The sequence below is a fragment of the Plasmodium coatneyi genome, chromosome 6 (genome assembly GCF_001680005.1).
Source record: "Plasmodium coatneyi strain Hackeri chromosome 6, complete sequence".
In the NCBI taxonomy this organism is placed as follows: Eukaryota; Apicomplexa; class Aconoidasida; order Haemosporida; family Plasmodiidae; genus Plasmodium; species Plasmodium coatneyi.
Genome location: NC_033561.1, coordinates 193,105 through 214,895, shown reverse-complemented (window position 1 = coordinate 214,895; position 21,791 = coordinate 193,105). Strand labels below are relative to the sequence as shown.

Genomic DNA, 21,791 nt, shown 5'->3' with positions numbered 1-21,791 from the left:
CTAATTAATGCAAAAGTTATGTGGTAATTTGAAATAAAAACAACATGGTTTTTAGTTCTATTCTATACAATTTATGATGATAACATCCTTAATAATCATATTCCCTTTTATGAGAAAAAAGAAAAAGAGAATGTTACACCCCTTCAACTACATCGTTCCCTTCCTCACACGCCCCTTCCTTCTAACGGTGTAGTAGGTGTATATTACGCACATTTCAATGAGTAAAATGTTATGTATATGTGCATGTTCGCACTCAAAATTTTTTTATTATTTTAATTTCAATTTAATGGTGGATGTAAAGTATTTAAAGAAAAAAAATGAATTATACCTTTCCTATAGGTGGAATGAATGGAATTTTTTTCTTTAGGTGTGTAAGGGGGATTGTAAGGGGAGGTGTAAGAGGGGGTCTAAAGGGGTGGTAGAGTGGAAGAAAGATGAGGGAGGAAGAAAGAAAAAGGGAGGAAGGAAAAAAGGAAGAAAGGAAGATCTATGGAAGAAAATAAATAAATAAATAGAGAAAAAAAATTTCCATATTCAATTCGTTCATTAATAATAATTACTTTGCAAAAGTATATGAAGAACTCCTGAATACTCCATGTTATATATATATGAACATATATATATAAGGAAGGAAGAAAACAAGCACACGTTCCTAACAAAAATTCATTACATATGGAAAGGAATATGTACACACATAAACCATGTCACCAAAACCTAGAAAAAAGGTACTTGGGGTAAGCCTTCCCTTCTGTTTAAAATGAAATGTGTATACAAAATATTAATTCATATATTAATTCATATAATACTTTATATGTGTAATATAATAAATTCAACAAATGATAAATATATGGGAACATATATATCATACTAATTACCCTTATAGGAGGACCATTTGGGAGAATTACCTTCCAAAAAAATGTACAATGAATTCGAGACAGGGAACGAATCCCTTGTGCACGGTACACCTTTGTGTAAGTGGGACGAGAAGAAGACTACATTGACGGCTGCCTTAAATCCTGTATTAACGAAATATGAAAGTATTAAAGATGATATTGAGCACATTGCAAAAGCTTGGTGTAGCATAATTAATGGAGCACAGGACCAAAGTGAAGGAGGGAAGAAAATGGAAGGTGATTTTTATTATCTATTTTACTATTGGTTGGGTGATAAAGTATGGAAAAGTGAACGGGAAAGTAAGCCGTTTTCAGATGTTATGAATGAAATTTATACTGCACTCAAAGAGGTGCATAGCAGTATTCAGTATGGAGAAATTTGCACGAAAGATATTGACCAAAGCACTTTCAACGAAATGAAACTAGCATATGAGTATTATATGGACCATGAAAAAATAAAGGAACAATTAGAAGGTGCTAAGCGTGAGGGTTATCCTTGTACTGTTCAGTACAGTGAACTTCTGGATAAAACTGTTTCAGCTTATAATAATGTGTATGGAAGTCTACATGGTGAGGAACGTAGTGGTAATCGCTATTGTGACAAATTTAAAGAAATGTTCAACCATTACGATACCGTCAATCCTCAAGAAATAAAATGTGAGAACGTATATACGGAAAAATCGACAGCCGATATAGGTACCACTGCAGCCATTTCCTCCATAGTAGGAATAGGAGCATTACCAACAATAGCCTACCTTCTTTATAAAGTGAGTAAAGTAATTAACATAATTATAATTATAATAAAAACGTGCAGACACACACACATACACTTATACATTGTGCACAAACACTCACACCATTACATCGTGTACACACGTCCACAAACAAGCGCACATACCATTCTTCTTTTTATATATGAACGGACAAATATGTAGAGAATGGACTGTACGTTGTGCATTATATATATATATATATATATGTATGTATATTAACATATATATATATGTATATATATAAACATATATATATATGTATGTATAATACATATTCCTTCCACCCCTCACACCCACTTCCTTCCCTTCCTTCATTCAGTATAATATATTACCTTCATGGATTAGTAACCATTTTGGAGGAGGCAACAGTAATAGAAACAGAACCAACAGGAAAAAAAGAACAATTGAAAACGACTTTGATACGTTAACTGACACTTCAACACTTTATTCAACAGACTTGTCAACAACTTCAACCGAAGACAATTCTACCATATACAATGGTAGGCCAACACCACCTAACAGAAAGGGAAGAACAAACAATAGACCACAACAACAAAGGAAACCACAACAGAGACAAAGACAACAACAAAAGCAGACGTCAAGAAATATTAGTTATGGTAGAATGTAACTAAAATCGTATGGAACACCTGAAAGGGGAAAGGAAGGGAAGGGGAATGTTTCCTCCACCGTAAAGTATAACTGACAAGGTAGTTTCTGCACAGCGTGGAAAGGAGCAGAATATCATTTATTCTTCCTCCCTTCATTCCTTCCTCCTCCTTAGATACTCCTTTCCTTCCTTCCACCAACCACCCTTAACACAATCTTCATTCCACCAACCACCCCTAACACAATCTTCCTTCCACCAACCACCCCTAACAAACCTTCCTTCCTTCCACCTAACAACCCCTAACAAACTTCCTTCCACCTAACAACGCCTAACATCCTTCCCATCCTTTCTTCCATCCTCCTTAGACCCTTCCTTTCCTTTCTTCCATCCTCCTTAGACCCTTCCTTTCCTTTCTTCCATCCTCCTTAGACCCTTCCTTTCCTTTCTTCCTTAGACCCTCCATTAAAAAACGACAATAAAAAAAAAAAAGTATTGCATACCCTTCCCAAACCATGTGAAAGACTGTCACGTACAGGAAAATAGATTCTCATGCAATATATATGGCGCAATAGAGGTGGAAGTAATACGTAAAGAGGAAATAAAGAAACAGCAGCAGGGAAGGAAGGTCACGGCACGGGATGACGGACAAAAAGTGTGTGTGTGTATGTATACATTATAATTTCCGTGCTATAAATATTACATACGACTGTAACTTACATTATTTCTATTCTGCCGTCCATTATTCCTTCCCCCTGCTGATTGTGGTGATCGTCGTCGTTCTCCATATACGGTAGAATCATCCGTCGAATCACCAGCTGACGAATGTGTTGTTGTTGTTGTTAAATTGGATGACGAATCCACTGTGGTAGAGTACTCTGTTGAGGCACCTTCTGTTGTAGAGCTTGCTACTGTTGAAACTTCTGTGGAACCGTCTGAGAACATGTTGTCAAAGTGGTGATGTTAAGTGGATCTTACTCTCCGGGTCCGCTTTGCTCTGTTTCTATTACTGCTGTTGTTCCTTTCTCTTCCTCCAAATTATGTACGTAACCAAAAAAGTAGGCAAGTGTACTAATATAAGGAAGAGGGGTGAGATATACACATACATGCAGCAGCAACCATGTATACATACGTATATATATACATATATTTATATATATATTTCTACCCAATTACCATCCTTCGCTTGTTCATTGTGTACATTAAATATTGCATGAACAAATATGTATGTGTATATTCATTCTAAACAGATGAGGACGAACCGTTAGTGGTGTTGTTACTTTTGCCGGTTCGGGCATTGTTCATGTGCATATTCTTTATGTGGAAAAGTTAGGATAACATGTGATCTTCATATATTCGTATAAAATAAATATATAAAAATTTTACACACTTTGGGAATAGTTATCTATGGGGGGGAGTATGGAATTTTTTTCCCTTAATAAAAATTTTGAGGGTCCATTAGTGATTTACGCTTTTTTCATCCCTTAAGAAAAATTTATTAAAAAGCTGTTAACATATATATATGTAGTGTACAATTCATATGCGCACAAAACGCATCTCCCGCCCCTCTCTCCTTTCTTCGTACATGTGCATATTTTATCTTTATTTAGTAGAAGGAGGGAGCGCGTGTAAAGAAAAAAAAATAATATAATACCTCCAAAAAATATGTATAACTACAATCCAATAATATAAAAAAAAAATATGCCATGTTGGCAACGTGTATAAATCATATATAAAGTGTTCCGCTCCTATACACATCCTGAGGGGAGCATAGGAATAGTATGGTAATATTTCGAAAAGAATGCATACACAATCCACTAGTATAATTTATGAATAGAAAGAATGTATATGAAAAATTTAATCGTTCCTTTATTATTATTTTATTTATTTCAGCATATTCGTATGTTGCTACTTTTCGCTTTTAATTATATATACATGTATGATGACTTAATGCATGTATATGTGCGTGGTATCATTTAATAACTAAACAATATGTGCCCTATTAATAGAAAATAAAAATTTTCTATATATTCTTTTTATAATCATTTTCGAACAGGAAGAATTCTCACACATATATAATATTCTCTATGAACACATACATAAACAATACACATATATATATAGATGTACATTTTTAACATTCCAACACAGTAACGTAGGGAACATAAAACATAACAGATATGGTGAATGCGGTAAGGGTCCGATCTCTTCTTTTATAATATGAACAACTATATATATTATGTACATAATATTGCTCTATGTGCAGAACACACAATAAAATGCAAAAAAAAAAAAAAAAAAAAAAGTAAGAAATACATATTCTACTTCTTCTTAATTACACCTATATAGGAGTGCAGTGAGGATGACTTACCCTCCAGAAAAGTGTACGCAGCATTAGAAAAAAGGGGTAAACATACATGTACGGAAATCAGTTCTTGGACACAACAAATAGAAGAAATTTTAGATAAGAAATTAAGTAATCAGTGGCAACATGAAGCAGGGGAATATGCAACAAAATTTTCCCAAGCTTGGTGTCTTGTGTCTAAAATGAACACAGCGGTGGGACAACCATGTGAAAGAGTATGTGATTTCTTTTATTTTTGGTTAGGGGATATGTTATCGGACAAATTGAGTGGATGGACTACTGAACCTGAGGTTGTTATACAAAGCATCTACACTAAATTGAATGGTGTGTCAAACAACGAACTGTGTGCTAACACTTTTTTGAGCAGTAATATGGACACAAGTTTCCTCCAACGAAGGAAAAAAGTCTTTGACTATTGGCATGACTACCGAACCATATGGAAACAACTAAAGGAGTGTGGTAGTTCTTGTAATGGAGCATATGACACCTACCTAAATGGTGTTAAGGAAAAAGGTGAAGACGGTGGAGCTGATGGTGCTTATAGCATGGTAAGTGCAAATTGTGGAAGTGGGGAACATGCAAATAATAATGATTCCTTCTGTACAGATTTCTGGAATAAGAAGTTCAAACAAAAAGTTCATGGTGATGGTAGCAACCCTATCCCAAAACCAGGGGACTTGAAATCAAAAGCTATGGAGGAAGGGCAAGACCCTCCATCAGAAACGGAGGATGAGAAGAATCTCAATTCCTGTTTCGAACAGTTGTCCTCAACAGTTTCTTCATCATTACCACAGGAAGCGTCAGTACTTAGTTCATCACTACAGGAGGGTGGTAGTGGTGTTGCTATCCCTACTGTGGTTTCCTCCATATTTGGATCATTAGGAATAGGATTACCAGCACTTGGTTTTTTTTTATATAAAGTAATAGTACATACAATTGTCCATTAAACACATTTATATAAACATACATATATGTACATATGTACATACACACATATATATATGTCTGCATACATATATGTTATATACATGTATATATATAGTTATATATATATACATAACGTATATTGCATGTGTATATGTAATACACACATATACACATATATGTATATATATATATAACCTATGCGTGTGTAATATATAATAAACATTATTTCACTTCCTTTCCTTCTTTTCACTTCCTTCCCTTTCCTTCCTTTCAGTATAATCTTTTACCTTCTCGGTTTGGTAACCAATTTGGTAACCATTTTGGAAGCAACAACATTAAAAGAAAAAGAGGGAAAAGAACAACAACAGCAACAACAACAATGGGACGTCACCACTTTGACGACGACACATTCACAGAGAACGACGACATTTCAACAACAATAAATTCGTCCGAATATTCCATTCCATACACCACCACCACCCCTTCATCATCAGCATCTAGAAGATGATCATCTGCTAGATGAATGAACAAAGAACAACAACAGAGACAAAGGAACGCACAAAGACAGAAAAATATTAATTATCAAAGCATGTAACTCACAACATGGAACACATGCTAATGTAACACCATTAAATATGTAATGTCCTTCCCTTGACCCTCCGAGGAAGGTGTAAGTAGTGGGTAATGTCCCCATTCCTGCCCAGGGCACTATAATGGAGTGCAATACTTTCATATAAAAAAAAAAAAAAAAGTGCACACAGGGATGAACAACAATTTCTAGCGCAACCACATACACACATACACATATTAGCAAGGCACACATAGGAATAGGACATAGAAGTGGAGGGGGGAGGGGCCGGAAGGAAAAGTTCATTCACTGCTCATCAGTTCGATAAGATTGGTGTAGTCAATTTCCTTTCCTCTTACTTTTCTACTAAATACTACCTTTCCCCTTCACTAAATACTTCCCTTCCTAATGAACTTTGTCCATAGCCCTACATATATAATAATATTATTATGTGTGCGACACACAGAATACACATATACCATGAATGAATTATTTGTAACATACATCAAGCGAAAAAAAAAAAAAAAAAAAAACGGAAAAAAAGGAGAAAAAAATGGGGAAGTTATCATATTACTAATACAACATAAATGAATAAAAGAAGGGGAGAGTGTATATATATATATCAAGGAGTACCATTATTATTAGAGTAAGGTATTATTATGGTAAGGTATTATTGTGGTAAAAGGGTGTATATGGTAAAGGGTGTGCATATATAAATTCTTTTTTTTTTTTTTACATATCATTTGCATAATTCCTCTGTGTGTATTATATATCCTTGTTTCATTTATTTATTTTATGAATGTATAATTCGTAGTAGATATGGGTAAATGTACATATTTAAAAGGGAAGCAAAAAGGAATATTCCATACAGGTAATATACGCTGAATTGTATTAGCACTTTTTTATAATCGTCCTTCACATACATAACAATAAAATATAAAATAAGTAATATATATATATATTAAAATTTTTACCTAGCACAGAAGAAAATGGTATTCTTGTATATACACAATTATGATGGAATGTACATTGTAATATAATATGCTATGAGTAATCCCACACAAATGGCAATAATAAATTACATAGATAAAAGATGTAATATGCAAGGAATTGGAATTATTGCCCCATCTCTCCGTCATTATTTTGCTAGTTTGAACATAATTCGCTCACATATTTTGTAATCCAATTATATTCATAACAAATAATTACACACCATGTACAACATGACATAATTACTATGTATGCACGTGCATGCATATACATACATACGTACGTGCATACATAAGTAGTACGTACATATATAATGCATGAACGGCCCCTTCGAGAAAAATGAAGCAATATATGTACATTATTAATGGAGCAAAGTAAAATAAAAAGAAAAGAAATAAAAAATTTTGATAAATTTGATAGAAACTTCCATATTTTTCATAATCATCAAACAAATATATATATATGTACAAAATATTCAACACACATATGAACACATTTGCACACATTTTGTGTAAATAAGGAAGCAGCAGCAGCAACAGCTGGAAGGAGGTGGTCTAAGGAAAGGAAGGAAGAAGGAACATTACCTTCCCTAAGAGGAAGGGAAGGCAACAACTTTTCTAAAAATAAAATTCACATTCCACATATATCCACAACAACAACAGAAGAAGAAGAAGAAAAGAAAAATATACACCTATAAAAGGTGATGTTCAGTGCGGATGTTGATGTTGACGACCATATGGAGGATCCTTCAGAAGAATTGCCTTCACAAAAAATTTATAATGAGGTTAAAGGTAGCAGCTGTTATTCTGAGCATTCGAGTATCTTCCACGGGAAGAGGAGTCAATTAGAACGGAACCCTAAAATTCAGCAGTATGCGAAGCAAATTATAGAAGCCTTATGCTACTTAAGTAAAAACGGGGGTGGATATAAATTGAATAATGACCGTTGTAAGTTTTTATATTGGCTAATAGGAAGTGCTGTAGTGTCCAATTTAGGTGGGAAGAATTTTTCAAACCTTATGAGTGAGATATACAATACGCTGTACCCCTATATATGGATCGATGGGTGCACTTCCCCATATTATATTTCTATTAGCAAAGAGTTATTCAGCCACTTAAAAGTATTGCACGATTTTCACCATGACGAAGGAGCCATAAAGGCAAAACTACTACTACTGCAGGCACGCACTGATTCTAAGAAGCATCCATATTGTGCTCGCATACAGCAAGTCATTTCAGCATATGAGGCCGTGCAAAGTGACTGTGATGATGGTAAGACGAGTACAAAGAAATATTGTCACGACCTAAAAACAAAATATAAAGGTTACAGTGAAGAAGGGCTGTCTCAGGTAGAATCAAAATGTGATTCAATGACTGAAGCAGGAGAAAAAGCAACAACCACATCAATCAAACTAACGGTAAAACACCACCACCTACATACATGTACATACATATATATCTATGTATATACATATATATATATATATAACTCCCCCACCTCACCTCATACACACCCCACACAACACCACTCCAACAATATTTGTAGAAGACGCACTTGGAAATGCTAACCTCATATGTGAAATATTATAAGCAATTTACGGTTAACCCTGATTACTGCTACTACTGTAATTTTCCCAGCAGGAAGAAAATATATGACAAGCTCAAAGCATATTTTGATGATGACAAATATGCTAATATAATTGCCAGAGCGTTGTGTTATGTTTCTACAAAGGCGAAAGAAGAAAAGGAGAAAGGAGAGGAGAAAGAGGACGAGGAAGAAGAAGAGGAGGAGGAAGGGCCGAAGGAAGAGGACGAAGGGGTGGAAAAACCAAACCACGAGAAGCGTTGTAAATTTTTCAATTTTTGGTTAGGCCATCTGCTGTATAAAAAACTGAATGATAATTCTAAATTTTCAGAGGTAATAGGGGTGATTAACACTGAATTAGATAAAATTTCTGAGGAACATAAATGTGAATTGCCAATCACTAACATTGACAACGCCACTGGCTTCAACAATAGAAGAATAGTCTATGAATATTTCATAGACCATGCTAAAATAACAAAGCAGTTAAACATTTCTGATTCCGGTTCCCCTACTTCCTCCTCTAAACCTAAATGTGATAAAGCATATTGCAAGCACCTAACGAACATTACTACAGCTTATAATGCCCTAAAGGATGAATGTAATGGTAAGGTGGATGGTTTCTGTGGAAATTTCAACAGCACATATAAAACACTCATTGAAAAGGACCTATCAAAATTAACATGTCAACTGGAGGAAGGGGAAGGGGAGGAAGGAGGGGATGACCCCCTCCTTCCTCCTTCTTCCTCCCTTTCCAAAGTTGCAAAACTGCCTGAGGACGACGACCCAACTGGTATTTGCACTGAACAATTGATGGAGGAGGCGACCATCTCTGGGGCAAATACCACTGCTGCTCCAATTGTGTCTTCCGTATTTGGCACACTAATAGGAATACCTGCCATTGCTCTTTTTTTATATAAAGTAAGTAGATAAAATTACCATGAAAAGCACTACATATATTTGAAATATATATATAACATATATATATAGTGCATGTATATATGACACTTCCCACATTCCTCCTTCGTTGTTATTTCAGTATACTTCCTTACCATCTTTGTTACATGCACAATTTAAGGGAGGAGGAGGAGGAAGAAACAACAGCAGTGTAAGCAACATTAGAAAGAGAACAACAACGGCTTCAGTTGAAAGCGACTTTGACGACGACACATCAATAATAGGAGGTTCAACAACAGAGTATGATTCAACAATAGGTGACTCTTCTACAATATATTCTGTCCCTTATGTTAGATAAGTTCTCCTTTTTCAGTACCCTTCTTTATTTTATTTTTATTTTTTTTTATTAGTTATTCTTTTTTCTTTAAAAAAACAAACAAACAAACAAACAAGTTCTACCATGTGCTCTTCTTATTTTTTAAAGGGAAGGGAAAAAATAAAAATTTTCACCCTGCCATTCCTTCCCAACACATTCCAACAACACGAAGAAAAAAATTTAACCTACTACTTCAAACAGTTCGTATTCACCCTTTATATCTAAACTCTAAAACTAAAGAAACAACGAAACAACAATACAATGCACAAAAAAAAAAAAATTTTTTTTTGAGCGCAAACATGCAAACACATGCACATATACAACGCAACGTTGTACACCTGAAGGAAGGAAAAAAGAATTCCATTCCTTTCCTTCCGATACATGCAAAAAATACGACTCATTGCTCCTTCATTCTATTTTTTTCACCCATTATATTCAAAATAAAAGAGAAGCAAAATAAAATTTTTTTTGAGCGCCAACATGCACGCAACATAACGCTGTACACCTATACATATATATATATATACATATACAACTATATATATATATACATATACAACTATATATATATATACATACATCTACATATATATTGCTAATGCTCAAAATATGTGAACATAATTTGCTACTCCGCCTTCATTTATTACACCGTTAGGAAAGAAGGAGGGAGTGTGAGTGTGGGGGCGACACATATATAATGAGAGAGAAAAAAGTGCTCACATTATTATTTTTTTTTGTTTTTTTTCCTTCGCTCTCTTTCTCTTTCTAGAAAAAAAAAAAAAAAATACGAACCACTTCTTTAATTTAATAATTTTTTGAAATAACATATAATGATGTAATTAAAATCTATTTTTTTTAATTATTTTAAATTAATATACATTTTTATATGCATTATTGTACGTGGTAAAGTTAAATCCTTTCTTCATTTTAAAATATATATATGTAAACACACACTCAGAAAAAAGAAGAAAAGAACGTTGAATAGCGCACGTACACAACACACAATTGAATTTAACACATTCTCTATGTTCAACACAAAGAAAAAAGAATAAGCACGTAATTTATAAAAATACGTAAAAAAGAAGAAAAAAAAGGGAACAAAAAAAAAACATCGCCCTCCTTTTAAACATTCCTTTTTTACATTAAAAAAAAAAAAAAAAAAAAAAGAAGCAAACAAACAAAAAAAAAGCAAGGAATAAAATGGCACCCCTTTCGAGAATTTTAATATTAGCTTTCATTTTAAGCTTTTGGGCACAACATTCCAACTATGTATAATAACAACAACTATGACTTCTAAGGAAATTGCCACATTCATTATGACTAATTTTTTACTATAATACTTATACACTGCATAAATCATAAATGAAAAATTTTTTCTTTAGGTAACTGCTCTAGGTAAAAAAACAGCGCATAGTAGGAACAGTACGAGTCAACATAATCACTACGTCGATGGAAGTACGAGCACATTATTAACACGAAGTAATAATATACCAACATCATCAGGACAGGAGGAAGAGGAAGAGGATGACTTTCCCCTTCCTTCTGATGTTAGTGAAAATTCCCTCCTAGAAGGAACCATGCTAAATAAGGAATACGGAACATTAAAATCCACCACCAACAGCAATACTTCATCAGGAGGGGCACGGCGTGCAAAGAATGGTGTAAAAAAAGGAACAGTAGGAAACAGCCTCCAAAGAATATTCAATAAATTAATGTGCCCCAAGACTAAGAATAAGGCATTCCTATTATGCGTACTTGCTCTTGCACTTTCTTATCCAGCAGTATTATTTCTTATTAGTAATACCTCCAGCTACTTCTTATTCATGCTTACCGATCTGGACGAAACGCTAAAATTAATACTTACCATTGGACTATTTCTAATTGCAATAATAGCCTATTCCTGTGTGTTACTGCGATTATATTACTGCAAAGCGTGGGCTGCATGTTTCAACAGGGATTCAAGGTCTGAGAACCTCCACAGGGACAAACCACAAACATAGAATATTTAAGGAAGTTAGGAAGAGTAAAACTAGCACAATGACGTGGGCAACTTATAAAGTTACATTTAATGATGTGTGTTCTACATTTAATGATATGTGACGTGTTCTACATATATTCGTATGTGTATGTGTGTGTTGTTCTATACATTTAATGATGTGTATTGTATGTGACGTACATTACATTACTTATATATACATGCATATATATATGTATGCATATGTACATATATATGGACATATGTATATGTGCATTTATATGGGGAAAGGTACGTTCCTGCTTAACGCTATAGAACCATATGGGAAGGGGAAACAACATCCAATTCTTTTCTATATATATATATATATATATATATGCTGGAAAAGATGATGATGATGATTCTAATATGGATGATTATATAATGATTCTCACATATATATGTATGTGGGAGGATGGAATGGAATTGTGCAAATTGTGCATATAAACGCGGTGGTACATACAAATAATCAATAAGTGAAATATTACAGAATGGAGGTCCCCCATATTGAACTTCTTTTTCCTTCTCCTTCCTAAATACTTCATAATGAACTCCCTCTTCCTCCTGATTGGCGATCTCGTACAATTCCACAGGACATTCCACATTATTATTTATATATAAAAATAAAAAAAAAACCCTTGTGTAAAATGATTTAAAAAAGAAAAAAAATATATTCTGCATAGTACTGCGCATAGTACTCCTCATCGTATTCAGCTTCGTACTCCTCGTAGTACTCCGCATCCTATTGCCAAGCACCCATTCATACGTTCGCTTTTTAATTCACACTTATATTCCTTACAAATTTGTTTTTACAGTTTAATTGTATTACCCATACTATGTCAAAAAAAGGGGAAATGCATGGAACAAAAAAAAGGAAAGTACGCATAAATTTATATACCATAAGCTGTATATTCAGTTACCCATGTTCTATCATAGTATGTATATTATAATAAGTAATTCTGTGCGTATGATCATGTCCCTACAAAATGCATAAGTGCAGTTTTGTATATGTATACTGCATCAATAATGCATACACACACACACATATATATATATGTATATATAAGGGCAAAAATTCCTAACAACCCCTCCCCGCTAACCACTTTTTAACCTTCCGCACACCCTTTCAAAATGTATCCCCCCTTCCCTTTTAAAATGTACCACTCCCTCCCCCTATCTTTCTTAAAAGTACGCAGCATTACCTTAGTACTCGCAAGAAGTGCAAAAGAAAAGAAAAAAAAAAAAAAGAAAAAAGAAAAAAATTATAAAAATAAATACATATAGGCAGTATAATATATATTTAGGAGAAGAGGGCATAAACTTCAGAGAAACTCATGTACACTTTATATAAATGAGTTATTTATGGTGTATTAATAAGTATAATAAAAAAAAAAACACAAGGGAGCGAAACTTATTATTATTATTATTATTATTATTATTATTATTGAAGGCGTTCATGGGAAAAAAGAAGGGAGCCGGAAGAAGGGAGAAGTTATACTGTGTGAACGTGTACTCACTGCTGCAAGGAAGAACACATACTTCTGTTTCTTATATATATATGTATATATATATCATATATATATACATAATTAATACAGTTCTCTTATATTATATTAAATACTTCTTCCGATTCCTTCTCTATTTATCTTATAAATTCATATTCGGCTCATTAAACATACTTGCATGTACGCATATGGAGAACTGAAAAAGAAGGGGGGGAAAGAGCAGTGTTCTGTATACGAACTACAGAATATGTACTAATCGTTTTCAGTCACCCCTCTATTCTAAAATAATAATAGAACAGAAATAAACAATGCATAATGATGAAATTTTTTGTTTAAAAATAATATATTACACGCCCTTCCCAATATACACGCAATAAAAACAGGAAGAACGTGATATAAATAATAATATATAATAATAAATAATAATAATACATAATAATAAATATTAATATATATATAATAATACTAATATGGCACTTCTGGGGGAGGGTTGTGTATAATCTAATAATAACGATGTAAGTGAATAAATAAAGGAATAAAAGAACCATATAAAAAAATATATTCCCACTCCTTCTTTGTTTATTGTTACATTAGGCGAATTCCTTTAACATATTTTTTATTCTTATTTTGTACTGGTCGTCCTGTTATGGATTCATATACGTGTATGAGTTATCCTTTGGGCAATAAGAAATATATATTATAAAAGGAGAAAGAAGATACAAAACTCCAACATTCAAATTCATAGAAACAAACAAAAACAAGCAAAAATTTGTTTGCATACATACATACACTTCCTTTCCCCTCCTTTGTATATTGAATGTATGTAATAAAACAGAAAACAACTTCTAACATATATATATATATATAATTCACATCATACATACATATATACAAGAACAGAAAGAGAAGAAAAATATATACAACACAACACACATCTACATAAAGAATGGAGGATCTTGATGCTGATGATGAGCAGGTACTGTGCACAAACATTCCATTTTCTTCCTATTGAAAATGCATATATATACATATACATAATTCACACACATATATATATATATATATATACTTGTTTCATTACATCATCTACAGGAACAAACCTTAGAAAAAACCTTACCTTCTCATCAAAATTTCTATGAGAAATTCGATGATAATACACTAAAATATGACGATGTCTGCACAGGAAAAATGACGGAGCTCAATAATTTAAAAAGTAGTATGGAATCCCATGCTGAGGACGTTATGAACGCGGCATGTTACGTTCACACCGAATATGAAAAAGGCAGATTTTTCACAAGGGAAGCTTGCTATTTCCTCTACTTCTGGATTGGGCAACAATTATTTAGTAGTTCGGGAGGTACCGACTTGCAGGACACCCTACATCAAATTTGTACAAAAATGATGGACACCAAGGTTTTTGGAACTCATGGTTGTAAAGATATATGTGATAAAGTTGAAAAAACTACCTTTGGTCACATGAAATCAGTATTTGATTTTTTATATGACCATACTACTACACGTGCATTATTAACGAATGGCGGCTCAAAGGTTATTGAGGAATGTAAAAGTTACAAAGAAAAAGTCAAAGCAGCAGAAACTGCAGTGGGAACACACTGTGAGAATGACGGAAAGAAGCATAATTACTGTCAAAATTTTTGGACGTGGAATTCAAACAGCGTCAGCTTTAATCTATCGAAATTGGAAACTTCATTAACGTCTGCACATGAAAGAATAGAAAAGGAAGAACAAGCAGCGAAATTAGCAAAACACGAAGCCGTAAGTCAAGCAGTACGTGGTGCCACCACCACCTCTTCCATCTCTTCTATCTTTGGCACATTAGCAGCTACCGCTTTCCCCTTCCTCCTGTATAAAGTAAGTAATAGAACCGAATTAAAAAAATGACAACTAAATTATTAACAGTATAACTAATATACACTCCTTAGACATTCCTATTCTTCATTCCTTCTTTAGACCTCCTTCCTCCCTCCTAAGACCGTCCTTTCCTCCTTAGACCCTTCCTTCTCCCTCCTTAGACCAATCCTTTCCTTCCTCCTTAGACCCTCCTTTACTCCTCCTTAGACCTTCCTTCCACCCCAACCACCTAACAACCTTCCTTGCACCAGACCACCTAACAACCTTCCTTCCCTTTAGTATAAACCATGGTTTTCTTGGTTTGGTAACTACTCTTCTGGAAATGGAAGGAGCAGAAAAAGAAGAGCAATTGGACGGAACTTTAGTTCGTCCACAGAAGACACCTTAACAGAATACTCTACAGAAACATCTACAATAGGTCGAACAGAAAATTCAACAGTACGTTCCTCTGTTACCACATGCCCAAGGCAGTCTACCCAAGGACAGTCTACACGAAGAAGAAATAATAATGCGGGGGGTCGCGGGATGGTAGGTTATCAGAACATGTAACACACAACATAGAACACATGGTATGTAATACACCGTCGCTGTGTAACACACATTTGGAATGTAATACATTGGAATGTTGAATGAGTGTGTGCCCCCTTCTCCCTAGAGGGGGACACATAAATGACCATCATGAAGCTTATATGCAGTGTAAGAAAAAAAAAAAAAGAGACACTTTTCCTTCTTTCCTTCTTTCCTTCTTTCCTTCTTTCCTTCTTATTCCTTCTTACATTTATTTTATTTTTTTTTTTTATTCCTTTCTTCATATTACATTCCTTTCTTTTCTTCCTTCCATTTGTAAGTATGAATAAGCACATAAAGAAAGAATACTCCCAGAAAGGGGCGCTGAAAAAGGAAAAAGGTGCTTATCATTCTCAAAAAAAATATTTTTTTAAAAAAACCAAAAAAAAAAAAAAACATTATAAAGATAAAAAACTATAACAAAAACAAAATTTAATCAACACATTTTAATTCTTCAATAAAAAGAAATTTTACCAAACAAATCAAAATAAAATGCAAAAAAAAATTTTCATTTCCACTTTTATACATTACACATGAACAAAGTAAACACCTTCATACAATACACAAAAAAAAAAAAGAGAAATATTTATACTACACCCTAAAACCAGGAATCTGAACATGGAACCACTTCCATAAAAACAAAGTCTTTCTTCCCTAAACCCGGAATCTGAACTTGGAACCTCTTCCTTAGGAACAAAGGTCTTCTTCCCTAAACCCACAATCTGAACATTGAACCTGTTCCTTAGGAGCATTGTGTCCTTCCTTAAAATTGCTTCCCATAAATTCTTGAACCAAAATTTCAAAAAAGTCCTCCTTCGATAATGCCGCATCCCCTTTTTGACACTCGTTTAAGACTTCTAAATGAATATCAATAATCATGCGGCGACGTACACCACGACGAACAGGACGATGACGAACGCCCCGTTTTTTCCTCCTTTTTATAGGTGTAGAACGAGGTTTTCGTTCCTTTACTATGGTATATGCATGTGGACCATCTGCCAGGTCGTCCACATGGTCAACAATCTGCTGTTCTAAGGGAAGTGGACCACGTACTTGATGAGCTCTTCTGTGACGTTTTCTAGTCTTACGAAGCATTCCAAAATACTACACAAAAAAAAAAAAAAAAGGAACAAAATGTTTCTTTAATAGGGGTGTGAAATGTTTGTTCACATGCAACAGTAATTACTATTTCAAACCCTAAAATAGGAAATTCTACACAAACACCCCTAAAATGCCAAATCCTACACATACACACCCCTAAAATGCCAAATCCTACACATACACACCCCTAAAATGCCAAATCCTACACATACACACCCAAAAATGTGAAAGCCTACCCCCCCCAACTGATTCATTCACCTTTATTTATTATTATTATTTTTTTTTTTTTTGCCATTTTGCAAAACTTTTTCTTCCCAGAGCGAAGAAGTAATTTTTTTTTTTTTTTTTCTTTTTTTTTTTAAAATTAAATTCTTCTTCTTTTTTTTTTTCTGCGGAAAAAATATTTTTTCGTTCTTTTTTTACCTTCCAGAGCAAGTAGCTCATAACAGAAATACCAAGGACGGCTGGAGCAAGAGGGAGGTAAGGAAGGACGGGGTTGTCTGTCGCGCTAGTAAGTTTAGCAGGGGAAGGAACCGGAGGGGTGAATGGGGTGTCCTTAGGTAATGGTTGTGGAGGAGATGGGGGTTCCTGATCGTTCTGTGGAAGTTGTCCTTCCTCATCTTTTTTCTTTTCTGGGGGGTCAGTTACTGGTTCTTCCTTCTCAATGCCAGCCTCCTCTGGTGTTTCAGGAACTTCGTTAGGCTGTGGAAGTGGTGGTGCTTCACCTGGTTTAGACGCCCCCCCTCCCCCTCCTTCACTATTCGTACCGGAGGGTTTGGGGGGGGTGGTTCCGGAGACTCTGACTTTTTCTCCTTCTTCTCTTCCTCCTTTTTTAATGCTTGCTCAACTTCCTGAAGAGCTTCTTTCATTTTTCTTAGGTCCTCACTACCAGGGACCACATGATCAGCCGGTCTTTGATCAGCCTGTTCAGGGCTTGGACCTGGCGGAGCAGGGATCGGATATGGCCACTTACCCTTATCGACACACCATGTTTCGTCAGTTGATTCTCTCATTATTTTATAAAACAATGTACTTGTGTCAAATAGCTCGTAGTACGGGTCATTTGGCTTTTCCCACCGTCCCGTATAAGCAATTTTTAGTACAGCATCATAACTACATTCCTCATACTTCCCACCTGGTGGCATCAATTCCTCCATCACTTGTGTGACAACGCTAAGGACACGTTTTATAACTGTTTCCGGAACACAGAACCATACCATATAGTACATCCATGCTTTTAATAGTTCACATAGGGTAATGTCCTGCACTGTTCTTTGACAAATTTTCTCTCCTTTTTTATATTGATTTTTCTTATCTGCTACTAACATTATATTCCTTATCATCACCCTACAGAAACCCTTATACTTCTCTGACACCACCCTACTACTATCCTCATCACTATCCTCAATACTCGTAGGATCACATAAATCTAAGAAAGCGCTCCATCCTCCAAGTTTTTCTACGTCTTTTCCTGTTACGTCCTTCGAAAATTGTGTGAACCATTCCCTAATAGTGGCTGTAAAGAACGGAAGAAAGGTGGTTGTTAGGGGTGATAGAAGGAAGGTTTTGGAAGGGGTGGAAGGAAGGTTGTGTAAGGAGTGAACAATCCATATATATCCTTTCACCACCCTAACACAACCTTCTTTCAGGGATTATATGTATAATAAGGACTAACCTTTCTTGTCTCCATCCTTGTCATTCTCGTCAACGACATACTTGCCATCTACAATGGATCCATCGGGACATTTATACCTTGCTTTTCCTTCCTTTGTTTTTGCCGCTCCTGTGCTCACTTTATCCTGCGATCTTGTTGGACGTGGACCCAAGTTATACCAACTGCGCGTAGGAGATCCCGTTGTACTGTATACCAGAACTACAGCAGGTTCATCTTTACTTCGCCTAGAGGAAGGGGAAAAATAGAGAGAGAAAGTACCTTTTTGAGAAGAATACTTTTTTTTTTTTTTTTTTTTTTTTACCGTACAACGACTACTTTTTTAAAGCATATATATATATATACATACATATACACATATACCTATATATATAAGTAATCATAATCATAACCATACTCGCCATCTGGAAGATGTGTTATTTTCATATCGGGATCTGAACCGAGAGTAATCCTATAGTCTCTCTTCCTACGTCGAAGAACTTTGTTAGCTTCATTGTTTGTTCGAACATCTGCACTACGTGCACCATAATCTGCTGCTTCCTCCGTATGGTCTTGTTGTAATTCACTCTTCTTATGAGGAGCCATTTTTACCATTTTTTATCTCACCACCACTATTTATTCAATGAATGGAATCGTTACTAAATGGAAAATAGTATTTCACTAAGTATCTACATGGGTGTACAACAGAACGTACGCATACATTCATTCTTCCTTCCTTCTTTACACCTTAAACTTTCCCACTTTACACCTCAAATCTTCTCTTCTTTACACCTTTTCTATAACTTTCTTTTTCTTTTTAAATCTTACTTCTTTACATCCTTAAACCTTCCTTCTTTACACCTTAAACCTTTCTACTTTACACCTTAAACCTTCCTACTTTACACCTTAAACGTTCCTATTTTACACCTTAAAACTTCCTTCTTTACACTTTTTCTTTAAACTTTTCTTTCTTTTTAAATCTTCCTTCCTTACTTAAATTTTCTCTTTTTTTACCTAAACCTTCTTTCTACTTTTTTTCTTTTTTTTTTTTATACACCCTTCGGGTGTACCCCCCCCTAAAGGAAGTGACCTTCCTCTTCCTTCAACCCTAACAACATCATTCAAACACCCCTAAAATACATCACTCTAATACCCTTACACCCTACCTCTACATCCTTACACCCATACATTCTACTACCCTTAACAAACTAACACCCCTAACAAACTTCCTTCCACCCCCTAAGAACCTTCATTCCGTAGACCCTCCTTCCTTACACCTTCCTTCTTTACACTTTTTGTTTAAACATCTTTTTCTTTTTAAATCTTCCTTCTTTACACCTCTTCTTTAACCTTCTTTTTTTTTTTTTTTTTCTTTTATTTTGTTCTTCTTTCTCCTTAAAGAAAGTAACCTTCCTCCCTACCACACCTAGCAACAAACCTACCACGCCTAGCAACGTTTCATTCGAACACCCTTAATAACCTTCCTTCCACGAACCACCCTGAAAAACATTACACCCACGATAACAACTTCGAATCATGTAACACCCCCCTGCACACTTCTCCTAATCATATTTCCTTCTACCCTAACACCCAAATCTGCACCCCGCTGCACACCTTCCTCCCTTCAATTTTTTTTTTTTTTTTTTTTTTTTCTCCTTAAAGGAAGTAACCTTCCTTCTTTTCACTCCTAACACCCAAATGTGCACCTTCCTGCACACTTCCCCTAAGCATACTTCCTTCCACCGACCTAACAACCTTCCTTCCACCTACCATCGCTAATACCATCTTCCTTCCACCTACCATCGCTAATACCATCTTCCTTCCACCTACCACCACACTAATAACCCACCTACCAACCTACCACCTAATAATCCTCCCTTCCACCGACCACCCCTAACAACCTTCCTTCCAGCCCTAACAACCCACTTACCACCGTACCACCTAACAATCCACCTACCACCTTCCAGCCCTAACAACCCACTTACCACCGTACCACCTAACAACTCACCTACCACCTTCCAGCCCTAACAACCTTCTCTTCCACCCACCTACCACCTAACAACCTTCTCTTCCACCCTACCACCCCTAAGAACCCACCTACGAATTCTAACAACTTTCCTTCCACCTACGAACCCTAACACAACCTTCCTTCCCTTAGGAAGTACCTTCCTTCCCTTAGGAAGTACCTTCCTTCCACCCACCCCTAAGACTACCACTTCCTTCCTTAGAAGCTTCTTTTCCTCATTTACACCTTAAACCTTCCTTCCTTATACGTTAATTCTCCTTACACCTTAAAACTTCCTTCCTAACACCTTCCTTCTTCTTTTTTTCTTCCTTAAACCTTCCTTCTTTACACCTTAAAACCTTCCTTCCATGCCTTCAGCATAAACCATGGTCGTCCTTGTTTGGTAACCACTCTTCTGGAAATGGAGGAAGAAAAAGGGGAGAAAAAATATTTTTAGTATGATTAATGTATCATGTAATGAGGAGGATAGAGCTAAGGGAATCTCAAACAATATAGGAGTGCGCATAATCCACCCACATATATATAAATGAGTTACTTATAGCATACTCATCAGGGAGGAGAAGGTACTTTCCTGAAGGGGGAAAGAAGGAAGAGGACAAATTCCCGGGGAAGGAAAGAAGAAAAATGAAGAACCTTCCTAATGAGAAGGAAGAGAACATTTCCTTCCCTAAGGGGAAGGGATGGAAGGAATCCTCCCTTAGAAGGAACGGAGGAACATTGCCTTTCCTAAGGGAAGGGAAGGAACATTACCTTCCTAAGAGAGAAGGAAGGGAAGGGAACATTCCCTGTTCAGGGAAGGAAGGGAACAACAATTCCTTCTCCTTCAGAGGGAAAGGAAAGGGTCTATGGAGGAGGAAGGAAAAGGAGGTCTAAGCAGGAGGAAGGAAAGGAGGTCTAAGCAGGAGGAAGGAAGGGTCAAAGGAGGAAGGAGGTCTAAGGAAAGAAGTGTCTAAGGAAGGAAGGGGTCTAAGGAAGGAAGATTCTAAGTAGGAAGGGTTAGGAGAAAGAGGTCTAAGGAGGAGGGAAGAGCAGAAGGGGAAGGAGGTTCCCCCACAACAACCATCTCCTAAAAAGGGGAGCG

General features: G+C 35.5%; 4 protein-coding genes across 4 annotated transcripts; all 4 read left to right on the top strand.

Annotated features, from left to right (window-relative positions):
- Positions 1-916: 916 nt before the first annotated feature.
- Positions 917-2,739, top strand: PCOAH_00013140 (KIR-like protein; the record flags this gene model as incomplete). Its single annotated transcript, XM_020058123.1, has 4 exons — positions 917-1,669; positions 1,986-2,166; positions 2,189-2,283; positions 2,728-2,739. 4 exons carry the CDS (start codon positions 917-919, stop codon positions 2,737-2,739), a joined length of 1,041 nt encoding a protein of 346 aa, XP_019913893.1.
- A 1,711-nt stretch (positions 2,740-4,450) lies between these two features.
- Positions 4,451-6,089, top strand: PCOAH_00013130 (KIR protein; the record flags this gene model as incomplete). The annotated part of the gene is made up of 4 exons (XM_020058122.1): positions 4,451-4,462; positions 4,620-5,434; positions 5,837-5,873; positions 6,057-6,089. 4 exons carry the CDS (start codon positions 4,451-4,453, stop codon positions 6,087-6,089), a joined length of 897 nt encoding a protein of 298 aa, XP_019913649.1.
- Positions 6,090-7,856: 1,767 nt separating this feature from the next.
- Positions 7,857-9,956, top strand: PCOAH_00013120 (Uncharacterized protein; the record flags this gene model as incomplete). Its single annotated transcript, XM_020058121.1, has 3 exons — positions 7,857-8,537; positions 8,666-9,622; positions 9,741-9,956. 3 exons carry the CDS (start codon positions 7,857-7,859, stop codon positions 9,954-9,956), a joined length of 1,854 nt encoding a protein of 617 aa, XP_019913683.1.
- Positions 9,957-14,439: 4,483 nt separating this feature from the next.
- Positions 14,440-15,914, top strand: PCOAH_00013110 (KIR protein; the record flags this gene model as incomplete). The annotated part of the gene is made up of 3 exons (XM_020058120.1): positions 14,440-14,469; positions 14,586-15,365; positions 15,645-15,914. 3 exons carry the CDS (start codon positions 14,440-14,442, stop codon positions 15,912-15,914), a joined length of 1,080 nt encoding a protein of 359 aa, XP_019913714.1.
- Positions 15,915-21,791: the final 5,877 nt, after the last annotated feature.